Raw genomic sequence first — 19,999 nt, 5'->3', positions numbered from 1 at the left:
TGAGAACTCCAATTTTACTTTAGAGACCTATACCGAAACATTGGATTGGTATTTTAAAAGAAATGAAACGTTCAACTATACTCTACACACAAATACACATAAACACTCGTATATATACCAAAATTCTTACTATACTCTACACAGACATACACATAAATACTCGTATATATACTAAAATTCTTACTATGCTTCAAACACATGCACAGAGACACTCATATAAGCCAGAATTGGGTACAACAATGCCAATAAAACCAGAACCTTATTTTATAACCTACAAATACAAGCATTATAACTTGAAATACATTAAAAAGTTCACTAGAACCATAGGCACAATACATAAAATTGAAATTTCGATACAAATGTAACTTGAAGTTATTGCTAAGAAGGTTCAAACCATAGTTTTTGCACTTAAAACACTCAAAAAAGTTTCTAAACATTGCATGAAAAGGCAATATCCATGCCCTCTCTTCTCAATTGTGACAACCTTTTGTCCCAAATCCTATCTTCCCTCCTTTAAGGTCATAAAAAACATTGAGTGCTTGTTGTTGGGTACTCCCTATAATGGTAAAGTCGCTAGTCATATCTTTTGCAGCAAATGCCAAGCAAAAACTTGATTTGTTTCCTGACATAATTCCAGATTGATCCAAACTCACATCAGTCCCTCCTTCAAAATGGAACAAAATATTTGGGTATGTCACTTTCTGATACTGACTCAAGTCATAGCATGTGTCCAATATTTCCACTCGTGGAGCCAACGGATACTTTGACATTGATTTTTGAAATGCAGACCTCAGTGCAACATATACGGGTTGAGGCAACCGAGTGATGATAGTGCCAGAATCTACAACAGTTCCAGGTGAGGAAGACAGCAATGGAGACATGTTCAACCTCTTTGTCCCTACAGTTATATCAACAAGTTTGACAAAATAGAAGGAAGGATACTTTGCAGGATTTTGTAGGGGCGTGAATTTTAGAGAGGATGATGAAGATTTTGCATGTTTCCCAAACAATAAGTATCCGCTGTTGGGGTTTTGTGGGGTTGGGAGACAGTAACCAAACGATTTCCCAAATTTCGAGGCCGTTTGTGATATCAATGAAAGCTCTCCTCGTCCAAGGCCAAGTATCCCAGCTGCGGCACCGAATCCATCACTGTTTTCTCTGCCACAACCAAATACAAAGTTGCTGATCACATCAGAGTCAAGGGTAAGTGTGTCACAACCAAGAAATCCTTTGGAATATGATCCATCACCATATTTCGCGTCATAAGTGCTGCCATGGTTGGATTTGCATGAACCATTGTGATAACTAGTGGATTGAGATGGATCAAACATTTGCTCGTCTTGTTTGTAGCAATTGGGTTTGGGGCATGGTTTGCATTGCATCCAAGTGGTGTCGCTGCCAGTGTCAAAGATGAGCGTGTAATTGTGCTTTGGGGTGCCAAATCCAACGGTGACAACGTACGTGCTAGATCCGGTGGAGTTGTGGACAGGGACCATAAGTCTGGAGTCTTGGGTATGATAAAGATTAGAGGTTTTCCCATTAATCGAGTCGACTCTGCTTTTATCCTGCGAGAAAATTTTTGCTAAATTTGGACCTTTCCTCCCATGGCCTATTGGTGAGCAGGGTCCATATCTATAAGTCACTTGAAGCTTTTTTGATCTTAATGTAGAACCTGAAATAACAGATTGTCATCAACCACATTCAGCTCTAATTATGATTATATATTAAACATCTTCTTAGGTATATGTTGTAAAACAATCATGCATAGACCTATATATGTTCGTACTGAAATCAGTTCACATTATATTTTTCTAAGGTGAAGGAAAGCAAAACTTCAAACTGAAACTACTCTTCAAGTTTCTTTAAAGGAAAAAAAAGGAAAGGAAAATGAAAAAGACAATTGTGAAGAGAAATCATCCAATGAAGCGAGCCAATTCATGCAGGTTCTTCTAATAATGAAGAATATAGAAACAACAAAAATTATAAATAAAATCTATACATAGTGATTTAGCAGATACATTCATTTTAGATCAAAAGATCCATCAAAATAACTTATTATTTCAAAAATGCCATTGTTATATCTACAAATTTAATCTTTACAATTTTCTTTATGTAATAAGTAAGTAGAGTTATAGGAGGAGAGAGGTATACTGGTGGTGGATTGAGTGCAATTTGGATTTGGCTCAAGAGACTTGACAGGAACCTCATGGTAGGGCTTATCGACTCCTCTTGCTCCATAAACATGAGCCTCCTTCAAATAGCACAAGGAAAACAAAAAGAAAACGAAGGATAGAAGATGGTTGTTCACGGAAAGTGGATTGAAAAGAGCCATATACAAAATAACATAAAATAAATTTAGGAAATCTAGACACGCACACTACTAGAATGGTTACTTGAGTGAGAGTATGCCTTATATTCTCACTTGGTTATTGTGAATCATAATTTATAGAATTAGGCCATGCATTCCTTAGGGACCAAAAGACTTGACCAAGTCTAAGTCTCCTCTAAATGATATTTTGTTCACATTAAAATCGAAAGGACTTCAAATTTATAATAAAAAAATGATTTTATTTTCATTTATATTTTTTTTAATTCTTCTTATTTGAACTTTGTGATAAATTTTATCCCCTCCAAGTAAAGCCATTTAATTCAAAATTCACCAAGTAACAAATCATACTAATTTTTATTATACACATAAGTGACATACAATGAAATAATATGAACGAGATGGGCAATTCATGAGTAAGAATAGTTTGTATGATTTGTTAGTTTTTATATTATTCTTCTAAATGTAAAATTGATCTTTGTGTACTGATGATGACCTCGTGATTCTCTCATGTACTAATCTAATAATTAATTACTGATTTTCGTCAATAGAAAAATAAAAAAGTAGTTGCCGAAAGTTTGATAAAATGTTTTGGAGTAAATTATTGTTTTTAGCCTTGAACATTTACCTAAGTATTACTTTAATCCCCTATTTGTTCTCAATCCATCATTAGAAATTTACGTGAAAGTTAAAAACCTTCAACGTGGTTCTTTCATTACCTAGTGTTAAAAAATTTTGGGTAAAAATTAAGAAATGATAAATCAAAAATAAATTTTGATTGAAAGTAAAAAGTTGAACTATAATTCTATTCACGTCACTAATCAATATATATATATATATATATAGAAAACAGAAGTCCACTAAGGCCTCGTTTGAAAAGAGCTAAAATAACTAAATATGTACAAAAAAGACAAAATAAGCTAATTTAATCAATGAGATAAAATGTCATATTCAAACCATAATCATTTCATTTTTTCTTTCACAACTATTGCATCCAAACCAAAAAAAGCCAAAAAAAATTCCAAACGAAATTAATTTAGCCAGATTAAATTAACCAAAAAGTCTTAAAATCAAGCAAAATTAACTCTTCTTTTCCGAAGGCTAAATATATCCTCCATGTACAAAAATTTGTGTTGAATTTTATGATTAAATTATGACTTCTATTATTAGTGAAATGATTTATTGGCCGAATTTGCTGTCACCCGAATCATTTGAATTTGTACCAATCAAACGACTGCCCTGATGACCTCCCAAATGATGCTCGGACGATCGGCTTCACCCTCATCTTCCATGGTCGTCACCCTATTATCTAGACAATTGACTGGATGACCAATTGGTCGATCTGCCAGACGATCGAAATGAACAAATTTAGACAATTTAGGCAACACCAAATTTGGGAAATGTAGCATTGCTTTTATTATTATTATAGCTTAGATAAGATAGCTGTATGGAATATGATGATTGAAATGTGTGAGCGTAAAAGAAAATGCATGACTAAATTATGAGAAATTGATTTAATGGGTGCAATTTGAGATTTAGAAGTGCGTTCTTTCTAAATTTTATATTTAATTTTTACCAAGTGTTATTAACTTTCTTGGAACCACAATCACGAACTCTGCTCAAAATTTGTTGAATTGATGTGAATTGAACATTTTGCATGATTTTCGAAACTACTTACGTAAATTGCAGGCGTCGAAAAAAAAAAAAAAAAACAGGAAGTGCATGACCCGTGATGAGTCTTCTTTCAAATGCGACGTGACGTGGACTTTGACTTGTATCAAAAAAAACAAGAAGACTTCGAGGAGTACAAATTCCGTTGTAGAAATTGGAATACTAGTCCTTGGCTCCTTCTCACAGCTCCCTCCCATTGGTCCCAAACACTAGTTTAGTAATAAAAAATAAATTATATCAGTAGTCTCTAAATTTTAATTTTAAATTTATGATTTTGTATCCATTTGTTTTAATTTATTACAATTGTTAGTATTTTTTTATGAAAAATATACAAATAAGTTGCATGTGTCATATCCTTAAGAGTAAAATTATAAATTTACTCAATTTAGTGAGTTAATCTCAAGCAACTTAATGATTAATTTCCATAAAAAATCCTAACGCGTTAGGATTTAAATAAAAATAACTCAAAATAAGGATTTTTAACAATTGAAACAGTTTTTAAAAAAAATAAAAATTAATAAAATTCACTTCATACAAAGAAGTTTAAAAACAAATAAAATAAAATAAAAATAGAACCAATAATAGCACTTTCTACTTGTGAAGCTGAGTACCATGAGTGTAAAAATGATCCGCGGCCCGTGGGCGGCCCGAAACCCGTCCGCAGTTCAGGGTGAGTCCGTTTGGGCTCGGGCTAGGCCTGGGCCATCATTTTGAAACCCGTGGGCCCGGGCCGCCTGGCCCGACCCGTGGGCCAACCCATCGACTCGTTTAAGGCCCACTCAAGGCCCGACCCGCCCAAGACCCAGTGTCTTTTTTAGTAGGAAATAATAAATTTTTGATAGAAAAAATTTTAACAAATAAAAAAATATAGTCAGGCCCGCCCAAGCTCGAGGCTAGGCCCAAGCCCACCGGGTCAGCTCGCCTAAGGCCCGAATACCCCTGGGCCTTGGCTTGGGTCCGGTCTAGCTCGGCTCAAATTTTGACAGGAGCTTGCAAGGCCCGACATGGGCCGAGCCGGGTCAAATTTACACCCCTACTGAGTACGTTGCTGCTACATCATGCACTTATCATGCAATTTGGTTGAGGAATTTGATGAAGGATTTGCAATTTGCACAAGAGGAAGCGACGGAGATCTTGGTTGATAACCAGTCAACAATTGCCTTGGCCAAGAACTTGGTGTTTCATGATCGAAGTAAACACATTGATACGAGATATCATTTTGTTAGAGAACGCATTGCGAAGAAGGAGGTACAACTCAAGTTTATGAAATCTCATGAACAATTGCTGACATATTCACAAAGTCATTCAAATATGAAGACTTCACCAAGTTTCGGACCTTGCTCGGAGTTAGTAAATTCAAGTCTAAAGGTGTGTTGAAATAATGAACATGATTTTAATTCAATTAATTTACACATTTTCTAGAAGTATCTATTTATATTTTATTCATATATTGTCAAAGTTCATGTATTTTTGAAATTCGTGTATTCCTAGGATGAATGTATCTAAGAAGATTCATTTATGATACATTGGATGTAAAAGATGTATTTGTCTCTTGGCTTATTTATTACAGACTATAAATAACTCATGTACCTAAATATTTTAACAACAATGCTAGAGGGCCACAATTTTTGTGGCCACAATGGTTTTGGCATGTTTTGCACCCAAAACGACGTCGTTTTGGCAGTTTTGAGCCATTATAGCCACAAAAATTGTGGCTCTCAAACATTTTCCATATTTTAAATAAGTGGAATCGAAATATTTGAGAGTTGAGAATTTCTCTTCCCTCTTTCAATCCCTCTAATTTTTGGGTGATCCATTTTATTTCTAACGTATTGATCATAATATCTAGTGTGTAAAAGAAGAATATGAAAACAATAAGTTTGGTGCATAATGATTATATCTTTATATGTGTGTCAGATTATAAAAATTTTCTGTTTTCTCCTTTGTATGATTGCCCATGGAATGAAATGAAGTTCTCTACACTTGTCAAAAAAGAAAGTTCAATAATAAATAAGTTTGTTTTGAAAAATTGGGTAAAAATTGACTTTTTAATAATTTTTGATTTTTTTTTTAAAATGTATAAAAAAATAAATGAGATCATGTGACTCAAAATAGGTTAAAAGCCAATTTTAACTTTTAGCCAAGTTTTCAAAACACCCAATAATGATCCCCCCCAAAAAAAATAAAAACAAATAAATAATAAAATACATACATACATACATACATACACAATGGCCTTATTTGGGAAGTTAGCTATTTTAATAGACTATTTTAATTTTTGGCTATTTTAATAGGCTAAATTTTTTATATTTGGGAAAATAGTTATATTTTTTTACAGCTGAATGTAATGTTTGTGAGGGAAAAAGTAAAATTATAATGGGATGTGATATTTTACCTTATTGTCTATTTTAGTCTATTTTGTCTTTTTATGAATTTTAACCCCCCCCCCCAAAAAAAAAAAAAAAAAAAAAAAAAAAAAAAAAAAAAACCCAAAACCACACTTGCCAAACAGGTCAATATATATGTAAATAATTAACAGTAGACCCATCAATAAATTTTATAAAATTTTATCTTTTATATGTATTATATATTTATTTCTACATGTTAATTTTGAATTCATAATAAAACAATTATAAAGTTAGCGATTCACTAAAAATTGAAAAACCAGGCAATAGCACGCCTATAAAATGAGTATTGCTTAGATAAAAAGAGTTGGATAGAAGTGCAAGAAAATTAAAATTAAAAATCAATACATTCGTGAAATGGTAAGAGTAATACCAATTGAAAACAAGTTGACATACGTTGACAGAAAAATAGACTAAAAAACAAAAATGAATATAGATGCAACAAAAATGAATAGTGAAAATATCAAAAAATACTAACATGAAATGCGATAAAAAAAAGTTTTAATCTATTTAATTTAACAAAAAATATAATTCTTGACAAAGCAAAATAGTATAAAGAATCACAAAATGAAATGCTTACAAAAATTTTACACATAATTCTTATCAAGAATGATGTAAAATGATATGACAATAACATTTGTAAAATTATGAAAACAAATGGCAAGTGTTTTCATTGTAAATGAAGAGATTGCAAAATGGCACATCAATCTATGGAGGTGTTTAGGAAGTTAAAAATTAGTTTTTTTTTTTTTTTTTTTTTTTTGGGTGGGAGGGAGGGGGGAGAATTCACAAAAAGACAAAATAGACTAAAATAATCAATAAAATAAAATGTCACATAAAACCCATAATCATTTTATTTTTTCTCTCACAAACATCACATCCAACTACAAAAAAAAAAAATCAATCTTCTTCTCAAATACAAATATTTTAGCCTACTAAAATAGCCTACTAAAATAACTAACTTTTCAAATGAAGCCTATATATAGATTATATATATATATATATATATATATCACTCTCTACTTTCGAATGCTTAGATCTAGCACAAAATTATCTTCAATCCAACTATGTTCGAACTTCCGAAGGTTTAAGTCACTTGAAAATTACAAAAGCAATCTAATACCTTTTGATTAATTGGCCCATTTATTTTTTTTTTCTTTTTCTTAATTAATTTATTATTTATTTCAAAACACAACACTATTCTTCTAACTTTAGACACCAAATTAACAATTGCAAGTAAGTAAAATTGTGTTAGATGATTTTAGTTTTAGCAACACTGTGGCGGTATCAGCAGCAAGAGATCGCCAACTCTTCATAGAAAAAGGTATATATATTGTTTGATACACATAACATCGTTACTGCACAAAATACCACTTCATATAATTATCCATAAACCTTATTTTTGGGAAATGTGATCTCCCTCTTCTCTCTCTAAAAACCTCCTTCCCCGGCCTCTTCTTTGGGCTGGCCGGCCGCCGCCTTTGGCTATGGCGGTCGGCTGGCCTAGTTTGTTTCGGCGGCGGTCTTGTTAGTTTTTTCCTTTCAATAAACTTGAGTCTTCCATCTTCCCACCTTGGTGTGTTTTTTGCTGCAGCGGGGGTGTTCTTTGGTGAGTAGGGGGTCGTGCAGGGTTTGTCTTCAGGTGCTGTTCGGGTTTGTCTTCCGTTGCCGTTGCATCTGATTCATCAGGGGAGTCCAGGTTATTTCAACCTTGCCGTTGCATCAGATTCATCAGGGGAGTCCAGGTTTTTCATTCGAGCGCTTTTGGCGAGTGGGAGCTTGAGGGGTGCACTCTGGTTCGTAGGCGATTCAGCTCTTTCCGGTGTTCACTCGAGCGCTCCTCCTCGAGTGAGAGTTTGAGGGGTGAAATTCTACCAATGTTTGGTGGTGTCCCAGCGGGTGGTCGGTGTTCGGTGGGTGTGGAGTTTGGCAGAAGTCTTGGTGGCTATGGAGTTTGGAAGCACCAGGGGTGTAGGCTGCTGCTGAGGCTTTTGGCGTGGGTGCTCGTGGGTGCTGGGTGTGTGTTAAGAAGAAAACCTGGTGGGTGTTTTGTGGGTGTGTAGGTGGTGCGCAGGGGAGTTGTAGCAGCGTAGAGATGTCCAGCCATGGTGTTCGGCTTTGAGGTTGCAGAGGAGTTGTTCAGCCATGGAGTTGTCATGGTGATGTCTCGGTGCAGAGGTGCACAGAAGAGAAGCGGGGTGCAGGTGGGCGTCTGTAGCTGGTGGTGTGTAGCAGGTGGGTGTGGAGCAGCTTAGGCCTGGGTAGTAGCTGTAGGTGGTCATTATTTTGGGTTGCAGATTAGTTGGGTTTTCAGTTCGGGTAACTGTGGTTGTTGGTTTAGTTTTCTAGTTTGGTTTGGGGGTTTTGGTGGGTGGATTTTGTGAAGATTCATGTATTTTAATTTTCTAGTTAAGTTCTGCTTAACTTTATTTAAAAAAAAAAAAATCGAGAGGCTTAGGGGTTGGTTGTAGGATTGCGAGTAGCAGTAGTAGGGGTATTTTTATACTTCCGAATCTCTCTCGATGCATGTCTTCTTCCTGTACCTTTAATTTCATGCTGATTAAATGAAATTTTTCTTCGCTGATCAAAAAAAAAAAAAAAGTAAAATTGTGTTAGATGTAGCACAACAACCTGAAATTCAACAGTTAGCAGTTAGGCTTGAAATAGAAAAATCCAATTGCTTCTAATTACAAGATCTGGTTTTCCACCAACTTGAACAGGATGCATTAGATTATAGTTACTGAAATGCACAATCATTTACTTCATAGATCATAGTACACCACTTAGAATCACCTAATGCCGTCTCTTACAATCATCCTTTTCATCATCATCTGAATCGCCGCTCTTATGGAAACGAGAATTTTTCTCTTGTTACATCAAAGCAATGCATAACATGTCATAGGAGAATACATGCACACATATATGTATATGATTCCTAAATAAAGGTTAGTGATGAAGTGAAGGTAATAAAAGAATTATTATAAAATAAAAGAAAAATGAAAAAAATAAATAATTAATTAAATTAGCAGTGTAAGTAGAATTTTTCTTATATGTCTATACTAAGAGTGTCTCCGACGTTTACTCTTTTCTTTCATCAAATGTAAATTTGATGAAAAAATTTCAATTTTTGTGCTTCAATCAAAACATCAAACTAATATGTAATTGAGGATGTTTTAAATTTTTCATCAAATTGAGGATGCGTGGAGCATTTTATCAAAGTTGTAGGTGATTGTTGGATCAGACGTCCGCCCCAACATCCTCCCAGATATCTTTCCAGACAATCTCTTTCTTACAAAATTGTCCTACAAATTGTGGTCAATTTACACCAAACCGACCAAAGATCCGCTAGGTCATCCTCCTGGTCAACCAATATTTTGATGAAAATTCAAAATTTTCAGTTGAAACACGCGACATCAAATAAAGCTTTTACTCAAATTTTTACTTAAATTTGATGGGAAACAAACCAAAAAAAGAAAAAGAAACGTTTGAAATGCTCTTTTAAGAACCACACCCTATTTAAGTATGGGTTGTTTTTATGTACCCTTCTACCGAAAATGCCATCCACTTTATTCTGACAAATGCTCTCTACTTTGTCTTTTGTTAAATTAAGAATTCCTTTAGCCTACGTTTGTTTGGTGGATTAAGTTAAATGAGATTATTAGTGAGAAGATTGTTAATGAATAGATTGTTAATGTATGGATTGTTAGTGAGAGAAATAAGTAAAAGTGTGTTTGTTTGTATTTGTTTTGATGATAGTATGGAAAATGATTACTGATAGGATTGTTAAATTATTTTTATATAAAATAAATAAATAAATTATTTCTATATTAAAAAAAAACTAAAACAAATATGTGCACTTGGTAAAAAAAAAAAAAATTATATAAAATAGACTCAATCTCCTCACTATTTTCTTAATCCCACCTAAAATTCACTCAAGCTAATCCCCCTATAGAGGGGGATTACAAAGTCTCCTACACTACTAATCCTATGACATTTTGTTATATCCAAACAAGAGTTTGGTGGGTTCTACAGATTAGTAATCCAATCCACTCTCCCAAACCCCCAATCAATCATGGCCTTAATGAAATTGTCTTGGTAAAGATCTTATCTTTATTCTAAACTTGATTAAAGTGTTTTTCTTTTGTGTACTCTTTCTTTTAACTCAAATTCTACCATCTTGTGAATTTACTACTTTCTATTCGAACTCTCTCCATCCACTTTTGACTCAAACTCTACTATTTTGAAAACTAACAAAGCAATTCTAAATTTGTGAATTCTATTAAAGTGTTTTTCTTTTGTGTACTCTTACTTTCAACTCAAACTCTACCTTCATGTGAATTTGCTACTTTCAATTCGATCTCTCTCTATCCAGTTCTAAATCAAACTTTATACTATTTTGAAAGTCCATTAGGGGCGAGTACCGAACCATGACCCTCCATGGCCTAGTATATATATATACATAAGAAGGCGTAACTCTTCTCTCTCTACTCAGTCATGGTGATTGCCCCTTCTTCTTTCTCCTCGCGGCTAGGGCTTTTTTGTTTGGGGTAGATGGCTACCTTCTGTTTTATTTATTTTTAATGAGGAGTTATAATTTTTGTAATTTGACAGAATGACCCTAATTAAAAGCTTTTGAAAATCATGTTTTAACCCCTACTGTGCCTAATCCTTTCGAAAAATTATTGATTGGTCTTGGGTCACCACGTGACCATAGCCCAGGCCAATTACAAACTCCCATGTTTCCTCATGTTCTCCAATCACTCAATACAAAAATCGTAAGCCACACCCCTCCACTAATCTTAATGCATGTAGAGTGCCACATGGCATTACCCTAAACCAACTAATAACTTCTCATTCTTGTCACACGGGCCAGGTTATAGCTACAAAAAAATTCAGAGACCAAGGATTCTAATTATGTTTTAAAGAAAGTGTAATTTATGTTAGTACTCTAATCTTTTGCTTTAATTGCAACGAAATGGAAATTATTTGTTATTTAATACTTACAACAACACAACAACAATATATTCTGGCTCATTTAAAAATATTTTACATTTATTTGATTTTCATATTCTTTTTTTAGTACTTCATAATTTTTGTTACTATTTAATATCAAAATAATTTTTTTTGTTCTCCATATATTATGGTAGTATGATTGAAATAAATGAAACATCAATTAGGATAGGCTACTTTTATAAATAATATATATATATATGTATAGCAATTTCTATTTAAAAAATATCAAAATTCTCTTGATTATTAGTGAATATTACTTTTCTTTTTCATTTATGAACATGTACATATTGATCCCTCAACAAAGAAAATTGTTCAATACATCCCTTTTGAATGTGGTCTGAAAAGGGTCTAGAGGCGGGTGAATTTATATATTTTTATAGTTGAGGGGTCAAAATATACAAATTTATAGATAGTTAAAATGATATTTAATAATAGTGAGGGATTTTGAAGTAATTAACCCTAATTTAAAAATACATTTTACCCCACCCCTTCCTCGATTTTTTTTTTTTTTTTTTTTTTTTTTTTTTTTTTTTTTTTTTTTTTTAAGAATATACACAAATCCCGCTCTATTGAATGACTAAATTGAGTGTGTTACAAAAAGTACATTTGACAACAATGAGACTCGATTCGATTTGTTAAAGTGTTTTTATATTGTGTCCAAACAATTCCAGACCTTTTTTTGAACTATCTTCCACTCATTCGGTCAAACACTTGAAAGGCGAAGACGTTATATATGAAATTCTTCTTTATCCCTAAAGAAACTATAATGTAATCTTAATCCACCTTTCACCTAAACCCCCTTCTATTACATACTGCATGATATGGGTGTTACGAGCAAATTCAATTGTGATGTGGATTTTGTGACACATTTGAATGAGTGGTAGACATAACATGATGTTGTGAATCATCATTTTTTTTTGAGATTTTGTGAGAATTTTTTTGAATTAAATATTTATGTGGATTATCTGAGAAATTTGAATGGGAAGCAGCCATTTGTGTAGCTTAATGTGATGCTGTGAATGAGAATTTTTATTGAGAATTTTGTTTGTATCAAAGATTTATTTGGATTATGTACGAAATTTGATCTATACGAAGATTGATTAAACAGCTACATGGGTAAGGAGGCACTTCTTAGCTCTACAATAAGCTAGGTATGCCTTTAAGCAAAAGAAATGCATTTCTTTTATTTTCTTTCCAAATCACCCAATCCAAACAGGTTGTAAATCTGTGTCGATGTCCATGCCAGTTCATGCTTTGTCGTGTTTTAAGTGTCCATTTTGAAGCATTTATGTGAAGCCATTGTTAGATTTTGGTCGGGTGCTAAAGGGGAGGATTAAAAGAATTCAAAGGATCAGTTGGAATAAACTTTAGTAGATGTAAGGGGATTAATCAGAACTCCAATTTTACTTTAGGGACCTATACCAAAACTTTGGATTGGTATTTTAGAAGAAATGAAATGTTCAACTATACACAAACATACACATAAACACTCATATATATACCAAAATTCTTACTATGCTTCAAACACATATACATAGGCACTCATATAAGCTAGAATTTGGTATAACGATGCCAATGAAACCAAAACTTTATTTTATAAACCGACAAATACAAGCATTATAACTTGAAATACATGAAAAAGTTCACTAGAACCATAGGCACGACACATAAAATTGAAATTTTGACACAAATATAACTTGAAGTTATTGCTAAGAAGGTTCAAACCATAGTTTTTGCACTCAAAGCTGTAGCACTTGTGCCTTTTAAAGCTTTTGGTAAATGTATTTGGACCCTTTATTCTATTTTGAGAACCTTTGGTGTTGTTATACTTTAGTTTTGGAGGAGTACAAATTGATTTAAACTTGTTGGGTTTGGTTGTTCGCACTTATTCTGGTCAAAAGTTCCTTGGAGACTTAGAAATTTCATTCTGGGGTCGACACCAGCCTTCCTAGGGTCGACCCTTACCTGTTGATGAAGTTCTGAAAGTGATGCTGGAACATAGGGTAGACACCGGACTGGGAGAGGGTCGACCCTCTTTTGTATGTGTGTTGGTTGCTGGAACATAGGGTAGACACCAGACTGGGAGAGGGTCGACCCTCTTTTGTCTGTGTGTTGGTTGCTGGAAGATAGGGTAGACACTAGTCTGGGGTGGTGTCGACACCTTCAGTGCAGTCAAAGCTTTCCCAGATTTTTTTTTTTCCTCTTTGGTGTCGACACCACTGTTGCAAGGGTCGACACTTGTGACTTTTTCCCAGATTTTTCTACCGGTTTGGGCCTACTTTTTAAGGATATTTTGACTAGATATTTTGAGTTAACTTTGGGACTTATATTTATTTTTGACCTAGTACTATATAAAGGCCCTCACTTGACCTTTTCTCTCACTTTTTCTTCCCTTTCCTCTCTCTAAACCGTGAAACACCTTCTCTCTCTCTCTAGGCACTTTTCACTCAAAGATCCTTAGATCTACTTGTTTGAAGACCTCTACTCACCTTGCTCCTTTGAGATAAAGTGTAGAGCTTGTCGAGGGCTTCCTTTTGATCGGAGCAAAGCTTGGTTTCTCCTCTGTTAACTTTTGGGTTTTTCTTCCTTCTTCCCCTTCTAAGCTTGAGGTAGGGATAACTACTCATACTTATGATCTTTGACATAAACTTGTAGTTATTTTGAATTAATGTTGTAGTTGGGAAAGTTTGGGAGTTAGGGTTTCAAACCTTTAAATGTGTAAAGAGGGGTTTTTGTTCCATTGAACTATGTATGTGTATTTGAGCCTTAAAATGAAGTTATTGAGGTCTATTGATGATATTTGGACCTTTGGGTCAATATTGAGAAAAAGGGAAAAATACCTTAGTTGGGATTAATTGAGTCATTTGTGAAATTAATGACATTTATCATGAGTTAATGAAATTGGTTGGGAATAATGAAATTGAGAAGTTATGAGAATGAATGGTGAAGTTGGATTGATTAATCACTCACCTTTGAAATTGTTGATAATTTATCTGTTGACACATTTATTATCTGTTTGGAAATAATTGTTTTGGGCTATCGGTAGAGGATAGTCTTGATTGTTGTAGACATTGTATGATGATTAGGGAAAACTGAAACTAATCATATTGAATATGTCATTGAATATGACGGTTGGAATAATACAGCAAATGTGTGTATTGATCATTGTATATGATAAGTGTTTAAATACATTGTATATGTAATTTGTGTGGGAGGAGATAGGGGATGTACTCTATGGTTTTAGAGAAGATGGGGGATGGACTCTCAAACCTGTTTGGGAGGAAATAAGGGGTGGACTCCACTGATACAGCAAATCTGTATATCACTTGAAGTATGGAAGTGTTTTAATATGAGTTATAAAATGTGTGTATTGATTGATCATTGTATATGATAAGTGTTTAAATACATTGTATATGTAATTTGTGTGGGAGGAGATAGGGGATGTACTCTATGGTTTGAGAGGAGATAGGGGATGGACCCTCAAACCTGTTTGGGAGGAGATAGAGGATGGACTTCACTGATACAACAAATCTGTGTATCACTTGAAGTATGGAAGTGTTTTAATGTGAGTTATATTTTCATGTGAATTGTGAAGTATGGAAGTGTTTTAATGTGAGTTATATTTTCATGTGAGTTATAATCTCATTGAATTGTTTGGCCAGGTTCTGAGCCATGTTTATGAATTGAATTGGTTAAGTAAAGGAAAGTAGAATGAAACATGGATATATTTGTCATGGAACTATAACACGTTGTATGTTGGTTTATATGAGTTAAATATTTATCAAGTGCTAATGTTTTAGTTATTGCTTATGTTATGTTTAGCATATCTCTACTGGGCGTTGGCTCACCCTATATGGGACATCATTTTCAGGTGCAGGTGATATGCCACCTCCAAGGATGTAGCTTGGGAGGTTGTAGAAGCTGAAGGCTTACTTTGTGATCATTTTGTGTATTACATGTATATCAAGCCAGGGGCTTATTTTGTGTAAAGAGTTAAAACTCTATTATTATTGATCCCAAGTGTTAACTTGGAAAGTTATAAGCCTATAGGGCATTTACTTTTATCGTCAACATGTAATATCTCTTGTAAGAATACTCTGACGAATAGAAATATGCTTTATTCTCTTATATTTATGCATGGCTAGAATGTATGATTTATGGGTTTATTTTGAGGGTGTTACAAAAACACTCAGGAAGTTTCTAAACATTGCATGAAAAGACAATACCCATGCCCTCTCTTCTCAATTGTGACAACCTTTTGTCCCAAATGCTATCTTCCCTCCTTTAAGGTCATAAAAAACATTGAGTGCTTGTTGTTAGGTACTCCCTATAATGGTAAAGTCACTAGTCCTCTCTATTTCAGCAAATGCCAAGCAAAAACTTGATTTGTGTACTGACATGATTCCAGATTGATCCAAACTCACATCAGTCCCTCCTCTAAAATGAAATAAAATATTTGGGTATGTCACATTCTGATACTGACTCAAGTCATAGCATGTGTCCAATATTTCCACTGGTCGAGCCAACGGATACTTTGACATAGATTCTTGAAATGTAGACCTCAGTGCAAGATACACGGGTTGAGGCAACCGAGTGATGACAGTGCCAGAATCTACAACAATTCCAGGTGAGAAAAACTACAATAGAGACACGTTCAACCTCTTTACCCCTACAACTATACCAACAAGTTTGACAAAATATAAGGAATGACTGTCTGCAATATTTTGTAGTAGAGGCGTGAATTTTAGAGAGGAGGACGAAGATTTGGCATGTTTCCCAAACATTAGGTATCCGCAGTTGGGGTTTTGTTGGGTTGGGAGACAGTAACCAAACGATTTTCCAAATTTTGACACGGTTTGTGATATCAATGAAAGCTCTCCTCGTCCAAGGCCAAGGATCCTCGCTGCTGCATCGAATCCTTTACTGTTTTCTTAGCCACAACCAAATTCAAAGCTAGTGATCACATCAGAGTCAAGGGTAAGTGTGTCACAACCAAGAATTTCATTGGAATATGATCCATCACCATATTTCTGGTCATAAGTGTTGCTATGGTTGGATTTGCATGAACCATTGTGGTAACTAGTGGATTGAGATGGATCAAACATTTGCTCATCTTGTTTGTAGCATTTCCAGCATGTTTTGCATTGCATCCAAGTGGTGTCGCTACCAGTGTCAAAGACAAGCGTGTAATCGCGCTTTGGGGTGCCAAATCCAATGGTGACAAGGTACGTGCTAGATCTAGTGGAGTTGTGGACAGGGACCATAAGTCTGGAGTCTTAGGTATGACAAAGATTAGAGGTTTTCCCATTAATCGAGCCGACTCTGATTTTATCTTACGAGAAAATTTCCGTTGAATTTGGAACTTTCCTCCCATGGCCTATTGGTGTGCAGGGTCCATATCTGTAAGTCACTTGAAGCTTTTTTTATCCTAATGTAGAACCTGAAATAACAGATTGTCATCACCCACATTCAGCTCTAATTATGATTATATATTAAACATCTTCTTAGGTATATGTTGTAAAATAAACATGCATAGACCTATATATGTGTGTACTAAAAGCAATTCACATTATATTTTTCTAAGGCGAAGGAAATCAAAACTTCAAACTGAAACTACTCTTCAAGTTTCTTTATAAGAACAAAAGCAAAAAAAAAAAAATGACAATTGTGAAGAGAAATCATCAAATGAAGCAAGCTAATTCATGCAGGTTCTTCTAATAATGAAGAATATTTTTTTTTGATCGGCAAAAAAAAGAACTTTATTGATGTAAGACTGAAATCCAGAAACAAAAAAATATATATATAAACAAAATCTATACATAATAATTTAGCAGATACGTTCATTTTAGATCAAAAGATCCATCAAAATAACTTATTATTTTAAAAATGCCATTCTTATATCTACAAATTTTATGTTTACAATTTTCTTTATGTAATAAGTAAGTAGAGTTATAGGAGAGAGGTATACTAGTGGTGGATTGAGTGCAATTTGTATTTGGCTCAAGAGACTTGACAGAAGCCTCATGGTAGGGCTTATCAACTCCTCTTGCTCCATAAACATGAGCCTTCTTCAAATAGCACAAGGATAATAAAAAGAAAACAAAGGACAGGAGATGGTTGTTCACGGAAAGTGGATTGAAGAGAGCCATATACAAAAAAAAAAAAAAAAAATTAGGAAATCTAGACAAGCACACTACTAGAATGGTTACTTGAGTGAGAGTATGCCTTGTATTCTCACTTGGTTATTGTGAATCATAATTTATAGAGTTAGGCCATGCATTCTTTTGGGACCAAAAGACTTGACCAAGTCTAAGTCTCCTCTAAATGATATTTTGTTCACATTAAAATCGAAAGGACTTAAAATTTATATAAAAAAAATATTCTTTTATATTTTTTTTAGTTCTTATTTGAACATTGTGATAAAATTTTATCCCCTCCAAGTAAAGCCATTTAATTCAAAATTTACCAAGTGACAAATCATACTAATTTTTCGTACAAGGTATTTTCATACCATAGCTTCAAGTAGGCAGTGTAGGAATTTTATGAACTCATTGTTAGTTGATGGTGTGTTACTTGAGGAACCATCGATGGTGAGAGCAAAGGTGTTCAGGTATTTTAACCAAGTGTTCTCTGATGGTTGGAGGAGCAGACCACAATTGAAAGGGCATTTTAGATCTATTGGCCAGGGTCATCTAGTGGATGGTTTAGAAGCTGTTTTTTCGGAAGAGGAAGTTTAGGCTGCTATTCATAGTTGTGATGGGAATAAAACCCCAGGGCTTGATGGCTTTAACTTGGCATGTTTCCAAGTGTTGGAAGGTGTTCAAATTGGAGGTTATGCAGGTCTTTAAGGAGTTTCATGACTATGGGAAGTTAGTCTCTGGAGTGAATAATTCCTTTATTACTCTTATACCTAAAGTTGATTGTCCTATTAGTATACCTGATTATAGGCCTATAAGTCTCATTGGTTCCATTTATAAGATTCTAGCAAAAGTGTTGGCTAATAGATTGAAGAAGGTGGTGCCGAAGGTTATTGGTGAGGTACAATCAGCTTTTTTTGGTGGAAGAAATATATTAGATGGGGTCTTAATAGCCAATGAGATTGTTGATTGGTGGAAGGTAAATAAAAAGAAGGATGTGATTCTCAAGCTCGATTTCCATAAGGTGTATGATTCTGTGAGTTGGGATTGTTTACTAACTATGATGAAGAAGTTCGATTTTGGAGATAGGGGGAGAGGTTGGATTAAGGAGTGCCTTGAAACATCCAGATGCTCAATTCTGGTGAATGGATCCCCTACAGCTGAATCTAAACCTGGTAAAGACCTCCGTCAAGGTGATCTTTTGTCTCCCTTTCTGTTTAACTTAGTGGCAGAAGGGTTTAATATGCTGATGCTTAGGGCCAGATCTTTGGGTCTAATTTTAGGGGTTACGGTGGGCCCTGATGTTACGGTATCACATCTTCAATTCGCTGACAATATAATTATTTTTTGTGAAGCTGATATGGAGGTGTTAATAGTAGTTAAAAGGATTCTTAGGTGCTTTCAATTAGTCTCTGGTTTAAAAATTAATTTTCATAAAAGCTCTATATGCGGAATTGGCGTGCCGGAATCGGAGATAGAGGAGTTCGCATCTAGACTGCATTGCAAATATCAAAAGTTACCATTAATGTATCTTGGGTTACCATTGGGGGCTAATCCAAGGCTGAAGAAGACTTTGCAGCCGGTCCTTGATAAATGTAAAGCTAGACTTGCATCTTGGAAGAGGAAGCTCTTATCTTTTGGAGGTAGGCTAATGCTTATTAAGTCTGTTTTATCCAATTTGTGTACGTATTATTTATCTCTTTTTAAGTTGCCCTCATCTATGGCTAAGGCATTTGATAGAATTCAAGCAAACTTTCTATAGGGGGTCCGATTTGAAAAGGAAAGTTCATCTAGTTAGCTGGACTGAAGCAACAAAGAGCAAAGTTAGTAGGGGTTTAGGTATTAGAAGAACTCAATAGGTGAATGATTGTATGTTGGTTAAATGGTGGTGGCGGTTTGGCGTTGAGGATGGCACGTTGTGGAAAAAAGTTATTTGTAGCAGGTATCCTCCAATTGGTGGCATGTGGTACACTTTTTCAGTTAATTTTGGGATCTGTTCAAAAATTTGGGGTGCTATTCTCAAGGTTAGTCATTCAAATTCTCACCTTTTCAATATTTTTTTGAATAACTCTCAATTGATTGTGGGTAATGGGGACATAATTCATTTTTGGACTGATACGTGGGTGGGCAATCTGTCTGCTAAGTCTGCTTTTCCAAGGTTGTTCAGTTTATCGTTAGAAAATGATATTACTCTTAAACTGGTGGCGGAGAGATGGTCTGCCCCCAGACTGATAGGACATTCAGGTTTAGAAGAGCCTTGTTAGGCTGAGAATCTGATGAGTTGATTAGGTTGGGTGATTTTTTGAATACTACTGGGTATGGTCTGTCGGATTGGGTTGATAGGCTCTAGTGGGTGGCAAGTTCATCTGGTCAATTTAGTGTTTCCTTCCTTTATTCTCTGTTAGCGACCTCAGGATCCTGTTCAGTCACTAAGATACTCTGGAATA

General features: G+C 34.6%; 2 protein-coding genes across 2 annotated transcripts; both read right to left on the bottom strand.

Annotated features, from left to right (window-relative positions):
• Window positions 1-240: 240 nt before the first annotated feature.
• On the bottom strand, window positions 241-2,426 carry LOC114293173 (aspartyl protease family protein At5g10770). Its single transcript, XM_028237207.2, has 2 exons — window positions 2,152-2,426; window positions 241-1,672 (listed from the first exon to the last, which is right to left on the bottom strand). Exons 1-2 carry the CDS (start codon window positions 2,330-2,332, stop codon window positions 471-473), a joined length of 1,383 nt encoding a protein of 460 aa, XP_028093008.1. The 5' UTR covers window positions 2,333-2,426; the 3' UTR covers window positions 241-470.
• A 13,305-nt stretch (window positions 2,427-15,731) lies between these two features.
• LOC145805184 (aspartyl protease family protein At5g10770-like) lies at window positions 15,732-16,679 on the bottom strand. Its single transcript, XM_082900242.1, has 2 exons — window positions 16,380-16,679; window positions 15,732-16,052 (listed from the first exon to the last, which is right to left on the bottom strand). Exons 1-2 carry the CDS (start codon window positions 16,677-16,679, stop codon window positions 15,732-15,734), a joined length of 621 nt encoding a protein of 206 aa, XP_082756368.1.
• Between the last annotated feature and the right edge of the window lie 3,320 nt (window positions 16,680-19,999).

The sequence above is a fragment of the Camellia sinensis genome, chromosome 13 (genome assembly GCF_055761805.1).
Source record: "Camellia sinensis isolate YWXY chromosome 13, ASM5576180v1, whole genome shotgun sequence".
Classification (NCBI taxonomy): domain Eukaryota; kingdom Viridiplantae; phylum Streptophyta; class Magnoliopsida; order Ericales; family Theaceae; genus Camellia; species Camellia sinensis.
The sequence above is the reverse complement of the archived record's forward strand: the minus strand, read 5'-3'. Positions and strand labels throughout refer to the sequence as shown.